The sequence below is a fragment of the Henckelia pumila genome, chromosome 4, assembly GCF_033568475.1.
Source record: "Henckelia pumila isolate YLH828 chromosome 4, ASM3356847v2, whole genome shotgun sequence".
Taxonomy (NCBI): Eukaryota; Viridiplantae; Streptophyta; class Magnoliopsida; order Lamiales; family Gesneriaceae; genus Henckelia; species Henckelia pumila.
In genome coordinates this window covers 131,727,509-131,735,439 of record NC_133123.1, presented here as the reverse complement: position 1 = coordinate 131,735,439, position 7,931 = coordinate 131,727,509, and the positions used below count along the sequence as shown (strand labels likewise).

The following is a 7,931-nucleotide window of genomic DNA, read 5'->3' as shown; positions in this document are numbered from 1 at the left end:
ATTGACGAAGAATTAATGATGATATGGGCAGTAATTTTTCTTTTATTTTTTCCAAAAAAAAAAAAAACAATAGCTCTTCAATGATCGAGGACAAGTTATCATTCTATTTGATAAAAGAGGAGATGGGATAAGATAATAATCCATTTGGTGCTTTGCATCTCGGGATATAAATGGAATATTCCATTTTAATTTCAGATTTTGTCATTAATCATCAATATCACTTTCCATGAGCAGCAGCAATAGGGAATGTTTGATTGGTGTCTCACGAAAAATTCAAGAAATGACCGAATTTGCGATGTGATTCTGATATTGGTATGTAAAAGATAAATTCATTAATCATCAATATCAATATTAGTGCAGTTAGTTTATAGACAAATGAGTGAATTAATACAAAATTATATTAGCATCAAATAAGAGAGATGGGATGGAAAGCCAAGAGGGTAACTCATTTGTTTTCTTGGTACACAAAAGCTTCTTGGTTAGAACACAAAGACGAAAAAAAACGTAGTAGTTATATTTTAGTTCAATTTCACATGTAAACAGGCCAGACAGCAGCTTCTGAAGCCCGAGGATCAATCGACATTCATTTCAAAGAAAAAAAATTCTAAATAAGAATGACGAATCGAGTAGAAAGTTGCTTGTATGTAAAATAAATCTCTAATCCTACTAAGATGAAGTTCTAGCAGTATGATCAAATCACGTTACCATGTTATGAGGAGCTTACTTTATAAAACAGTGCCGGAAGAAACTCCAACCCTTGTATGTCATGTTATTTATCAACAAACCGTGTTATGATCCAGTGAATCTGTTCAAAACAACAGAGGACAAGATACGTCATCTTACATTGTTGAATGCAAGAATAGTATAAAGTCGAAAGCTTAATCACTTACTATGTTATTTTCGGGAGCTTTAAAGTACAACCCTTGAACTGCTATCACAACTATGTTGGAAGTTACAAGAATAAAGATGCTTAATGAATGCTTTCCCATATATTCTAAAACGAATGTCAAGTGTCTCCAACCATAAAAGTCAACCTACAAGACAAAATTCAACCGCATCATCTACCATATCACTCATTGCTGAATAAACAGCAGCATTGCACATGTGCATAAAGGCATTGTGTGCACATTATGGTGGTGCCTGAACAAGCCCAAAGTATAAAGTGGAACTGTGAGAGGAGGGGATGGGATCAAATTCTTTTAACATTCTCTAGAACCGGAGTTACCAAGATAATGAATATAATTGGATACCACTGGGGAATTTCTTGTTGAGTCTGTCTGAGACACATATATCTGAGATGTTAAGGGATAACCTAGTAAACAAGCATGACAAAACCACAGATCAAGGACTCATCCATCATCATCCTTTCGAGAAATATTATGGGATCCAGCTATGTTCGTGTTAATATGACACCGTCTTTCAATAATCATTACACTTGTACTGGGATCCAAACCTCTCATTTAATTTGTATCATTCGCTCGTAACTTTGGATAGTGATAAAGGACAAATTTGACATTTTAAACTTACCAGAGTGTATAGTATGCAAAAGGTGATTCCTGCAGTTGCAGAGGTAACCATCAAGTAGCTGGTTGTGTACAATGATTTGTTTAAAGGTGTACCTAAGTGCCAAGAGAGAGAGGGGGGAAAAACATAATGGATTTCTTGAGTCAAAACACAATGAAATATATTAAAGTTCACAAGTCAGTAATATTAACATATGCCAAGATGACAAATAAATGGTACTTGTTTGTTAGCCACTTAGCCTAGAATTACTGCAGCAAGTTAATACAATTGAAGGGTTCAACCACATATCCAACTTCCTGACTCGCCTTTCAATCATGCATTCAACTTCCCAACTGTCCTTTCTAGTTTCTATGTCTTCAGTAAGAGTTCAATTTTTAGGTTCTGTAGTCAATCTATTTGCCTCTAGTGCAAATAAACAGTATAGTCCAGGAAGCCACACCCCAGAGTATGCTAGAGAGTGTGTGCATGTGCAAGTGTGAAACAGTTTGCTGCAAAAATGCATGCTAGTGATTTTCATCTTATGGCATCTCACTATAAATGCCTCAATGGGAAAATGCTTCTAATACAAACTGGCTCAAAGTATATTTATGTATGCATGTTCCAAGCCACTTAGGCATGCAGGGTTCAGAGTTTTCAGCTGTGTATGTAGCAGAATTGCTCCCGTTTGCTGCAAACGATTTGAACATCAAACACATGTAGTTTTAAGTTCGTACTGAGCAAATGACCAGTAGTAAGTTTTTTTAAAAAAACTAGTAAATTCAAGAAAACAAACCTGAGAAGGCAAGCACCATTCCTAGAACCATTAACAAAACCGAGTAAACTGACCAATTCCACAGCCGCTCCTTGTGATGCTGAAATGCAAACAATAGCAAATAAATGGCATGTAACTTGATGCTATATAGAAGACAGTGCAATTTGAGAGTATTTATGTGTTTCTCATTAATTCTTATCTTATTTCACAAAAAGAAGAGTTGACTCTATTGTGTCACCTGTAATTGTATCAAAGTATGGCCATAATGGAGTCCGATGATGCAAGCTACAGCAGCTGTAATTGAACTTTAAGAATGTGGTATCCATGTAAGTAATTTAAAAAGACAAATAATTGATACCATGTCAGCAAAAGTAAATAATTTTTTTTAAAAAAAAAAAAAAAAACACACGCACACACACACATATTTATTACATTTAAGTGCGCTCAGGTGCAACAGGTGGTAGAATTGACTAAGAATATAGTACTGCTTACCTTAAAATGCCTTCAGGATCAAAAGGTGCATGACACCATGAGGGTGAAGTCAATGGAACTTGACCATGGCTGGACATATTGCACTCCTACGTAAAAAGCTTACTTAACTATTAAATATTGATGAATTGCAAAAAATATACTCCTGAAATTTAAGTAACAATACATTCTAAATGACGATACCTTCAAATTTCTGTACACCGGTTTTGCATAAAGATGGTCAAGTCCAAGCACAAAGCGATCTATCATCCCAGCAGAGTTACATGCTGGTCCAAGATCACCTCTCACAGCACATTTAACCTATATTTATGGGGGCAAAAAAAGGTGACAACCTAGATTAACAATTTACCTGCTGCAAAAGTAAACTATGCTCCTTTTGGCTTTTAATCTTATATCTTCCCTTGCATAATTCACATGTACACATTCTTATTAACAGTATCTTTGTTAGAATAGAGGCAATGTGTCTTCTATCTATTTTTTCTACTTTCCTTTATTTTCATCCCTGTAGCATATCTTCACCCTTCGAAATACACACTGCTGAATATTAGACTGGTAGTTAACTTAAAGTTGTCAAATACATCTAGAGCCCCAACGTTCTGGTTGTCAACACTGAGATGTGATTTTTTAAACACATATGTATATCATTTTCTGTAGAAGTTATTGATTCAACTTCAATAATACAGTCAAAGGATAACTACCAAAGGACCTCGACTACAGAATTGGAATCCAATATCCAAGCAACAAAAATTCGAAAAGAAAAGAAGAAGTAAACGGGAGCATTCTCTTGCCTTATAAACGATGGTGTTATTTGCAGCTGTGGAGGAATCAGACAGCACCACACTGAATTGCCAGTCAGGAACATAGATTCCATACAGTAGCCATAAATATATGACAGACAGAAAGAATACAACATACCTATGAAACAAGAAAGTTAAATTCTCTCATGAATTTGGTCCAGTAAAATCCTCAGACAAAAAGGTTTTAGACATTCAAAGCAGCAGATAATGCCAGGCTTGGTATGCTTACCATTGCCATATATAAGTTTTATGGAAATCATCTTCTCTCCATCTCTGACGTGGGAGCCAAATTTCACATAAAGCCGCGACAACGTATCCAATGGCTATCCTCTGTATAAAATTTGTGAAATCTGTTTAGTATACAAATTTACTTACACGATCAATCCTCCTCAAACTCTAATTGAGATGGAATCAACAAAGAAAACTGGAAAACAACTGTAATTTGGTAATTGCAAACCCTCGTTCAACCAATCAACATAAAATCTGCTTCTAGAAGAAAAAAACATGGAATCCAGCACAACGATGAGTATGCTTATGGTCTTTTCGGTTACTGCAATTCCTAATCTATCATTTTGTTCATTTAAAACCATGATGTAACATCACGGGGAAAAACTCTTGACAATCATATCTTAACCATCAATACCACCCCTCTAAAAATATCCAGAAAGAGCCATGATAAAGTAGCTTCCTATTTAAGGAGCACTGTGCCGTAGATCGAGTGGCTTTTTGATCAAGAATCTAATATTAAAATCAAGGGAGTGTCTTGTCAAATTTTAGGCTCATAGAAACAATCCTATAATATAGGAACTCACGTTATCACTCAGAGAATTATTTAGCATGAAATCTTTCTCACAGCCACGTATATCCAGTAAACGAAATGTCTAAAGTTTACATGAATCAAATCTCATTTCCTTTGGAAAAGGCAACTTTTTTTCTCTGCAACTATCTGTTGAAAAACAATACGATATTATAAGGCTAACTAGAAGCATTGCATGCCTAAGAACCTGCAAGATGCCAGGCAATCTTAGCTTTTCAATGTCCACTCCATAACTCAAAGAAGTAGCACCATGAAAATATCCACCTGAAATAGTGTAAATTTTTTAATCCTTGATTACAAATCAGTATGCAGCAGTTATTCCATACAGTTATTCCATAACAAACATGAAATAGAATAAAAAATGAATATATTGAACTATGGTCAACCACAATCCACAAACACCACAATAAAAAATAGAGTTGGGAAGTAGGGTACTCAGTACTGGTTGAATCACAAAGGTTGTGCTTTAAAATGATGTACCAACACGTTATTGCATGTGCATGTTTCATCATTGATATTTCACCCCATTGCTTCCCCTTATCAAAGAGCAGAGTCATCATTCTCCCTCCACTATTAGCATGATTTTTTTTTGTCTTGGAAGAGAATCTTGAATTTCAAATTGTCATGAGGAGACTAAATGGTATAGACATTTTCGTGCATGCGTTATTCATGCCATTCTTGGGAACTTGAACATTGCCTATACTGCATATACAAATTGATCGACTGACAAAAAAAGCCAAGCGAGTTACATTACCCTGAAGTAAAACACCAAGGAGAATAAGTTTCAGTGCTTTAAGAAGCACCTTCCATGTAGCTTCAAACCTGTTAGGAACTTTCTGCAATTTCCAAGACATAAATGACATTCAAAAGAGCGAAGCACATAACATCCTAGGTTTGGTTAAAATGACCACTTTTATTGAACACAAAACTGAGTTATATAAATTTTCTTGAATTCAGTTTCAGCCTCGGTACAGTTAAAGATTTGGAGGTGAGAATAGTCAGGCTCCGGTTACACATATATAGTCTACCTTGTATACAATTGCCACGGACACTCCAGCAACAAAAAGGAAGAAAGGCATCACAAAGTCTGCCAAGTGCACACCATTCCAAGGGGCATGAGCAATAATTGGAAAAATCGAGCCCACATAATCTACAAGCATCATGAGCTGGAAGAAAAGGATATTTAATTCAAATGACTAAAGTTTGATCATTCCCCAATCACTTGCTGGGTCACTTAAAACTAGCTACTGCAGTCAAATTTTTTCGATCAAGTTAATAACAGGTGGGTATTTCGATCAGATATCTTATGTTCTGATCTGCACAAATCCATAATGCTAATTAATCAATCAAGTAAATATTAACAATCGGCAAGATATTTTCTCATGAATATCATTAACTTCGTGATACAAAATCAAAATGCATAACCAGAAACAGATAGTACGCTTCATATTCACCAACCAATAGTCAAGACAAGGTCCAAATTACTCAAACATTCCCAAAATATTCTGATTAATAATCTGACACAAATCAACAGCTCTAAAAAATGAAATTAATTCAGATTCGAAAGTCATTGTCATCAAAATTGAGCTAAAAGAGGCGAAAGGAAGCAATACAAAAACACAAAGCCCTCGGAAGACATCGAGCGAAGCGATACGAGCGGCTTTGGACCTGCCGCTTCTCTCCGCTCGTTTCTGGCGCTCCGATGGTTGGGCGCCCACTTCGTCGGCGCCGGTTGGCAACAGAGGCTGAATCTCCGCCATTCGCTTTCGAGCTTTGCTGAGATTTGAAGTCTGTTTTGTCTTTCGGTAAAGCTACGCATCACAGTGGAAGTTGGTCGTTTCATTTGTTTAAGTTTTCCAGACGTCAGCTTCCATGTTGCAGAAGTGCGAGCGATTCTCTACGGTTCGAATTGGTACAATTCTCCGCAATATCGCTCAAAATCGTGCGTGCTAATTCATTCATAACGAAAGCGAGATTACGGTGGAAGCAAGCAAGGAGCGGTTGGCGAGATATACAGTGGAAAGCCACGTCTAAAGGAAATTTATGTGTCCTGTCAGAATGTGACGTGGCAACTTGTGATTGGCTTTCTAAACGAGTACCTTACAATGTGTACGAGGATTTGGGACTTGTAAGTTGTAAATCCTATCGTACTAAAATAAATACTAATTTTATGTTTTTCCATATATTTTTGAATATTTCACCCACAACAAATTCTTAAAAAACCCGATAGAATTTTTTATTTTGAAATTAGAATCAAGGTTCACACTACTCATAATTAGATGTGGATAAGCCCGTAGTACATTTTTAATATGATACTAGTCACACTGTTATATACAAATATTATGTTTTGTGTGTGTATATAATATAAATTTATTTTTTTCAAGTATTTGATTTTATTGTTTTTTTTCGCAATTTGATAATTTTGTGGTTTTTTTTAAAAAAAATAAAAATAAAAATGAACATATCAAGAGATCACTAATTTGCTCATGTTTTATATATATACTAGCGACGGAGGTAAAATAATAAAGATAGTAAAGATATAATTTTTTTAAATAATATATGAATCTTGATTTGTGAAAGATAAAAGATAATTTTTGAATTTTTGAACTTTTGAAAGTATATAAGATGTGGTAGTTATGAGTAAATTATAGATTTTTTTTTAGTGGGCATGGATATTTTTGTAAAAACTATTTGGTGTCATCAAATCGGACAACTAAGGACCTCAACTTTTATAATATAAAAAGATAATATAGATAAAGAATCTGTTGAAAAATATATTATTATTATTATTATTATTATTATTATTATTATTATTATGTTGAATATTGAATGTTGAATGTTGAATATTAAGTTGCAAAATGTGAAAAATTAGTGTGTGATGATGTAGATGATGATGTTTTTATTTTTGGACTAATCTCAAATGTGGATCTATAAATAGGTCTTCATTTGTGATGAAAAATACAATTGAGTTGAGAGAAAAATATTATAAAGTGTAGAGTTTGATATATTTTGAGTTTTGGAGTATTTACTTTTTACCGTAAATTTTTACTTTTTCACAACACGTTATCAGCACGATCGCTCGAAGGTTCTCTATAATTTCCAACGCTCCAAAATACAAGAAGAAGTCAAAAATATTCAACAAGTAAGAATTTTATTTTACTGTTTATATATTTTTATTGTGTATATATTAATATATAATATCATCTTATGAAAAAAAAAATAAGTTTTTTTCAAAACTTGTTATAAATCCTGGGAGGATGTTAAGACGACATCTCACACTCCCGGTAAGGGATACGACAAGTATAAAAGCCTCTAAGGTTCTTAAACAATATAATCATATTTGTATAATTTCATGTTATTATATAAAAGGTTGTCTATGACACCGATCTTATAATAATGTGATATGATATACTATACCTGACTTTATACTAACTATATTGGTATAATTTCACAATATTATATAAAAGGTTGTCTACGACAGTGACCTTATAATAATGTGATATGATATACATAATTATTTAATTATGATTATCATTATATGCATTGCATCATT

General features: G+C 34.0%; 1 protein-coding gene across 4 annotated transcripts; it reads right to left on the bottom strand.

Moving 5' to 3' along the window:
- Nucleotides 1–256: 256 nt before the first annotated feature.
- LOC140863775 (uncharacterized) lies at nt 257–6,358 on the bottom strand. 4 transcript variants are annotated; one of them, XM_073267423.1, is made up of 14 exons: nt 5,992–6,358; nt 5,407–5,544; nt 5,133–5,214; nt 4,566–4,642; nt 3,791–3,891; nt 3,553–3,679; nt 2,948–3,064; nt 2,768–2,853; nt 2,514–2,580; nt 2,297–2,375; nt 1,528–1,619; nt 891–1,034; nt 725–805; nt 257–303 (listed from the first exon to the last, which is right to left on the bottom strand). In XM_073267423.1, exons 1-13 carry the CDS (start codon nt 6,136–6,138, stop codon nt 770–772), a joined length of 1,293 nt encoding a protein of 430 aa, XP_073123524.1. In that variant the 5' UTR covers nt 6,139–6,358; the 3' UTR covers nt 257–303; nt 725–769. The 4 variants fall into 4 exon arrangements, with proteins under 4 accessions (XP_073123524.1, XP_073123523.1, XP_073123522.1 ...); XM_073267422.1 differs by lacking the exon at nt 257–303 and adding an exon at nt 496–558; XM_073267421.1 differs by lacking the exon at nt 257–303 and having other exon boundaries at nt 496–805.
- Nucleotides 6,359–7,931: the final 1,573 nt, after the last annotated feature.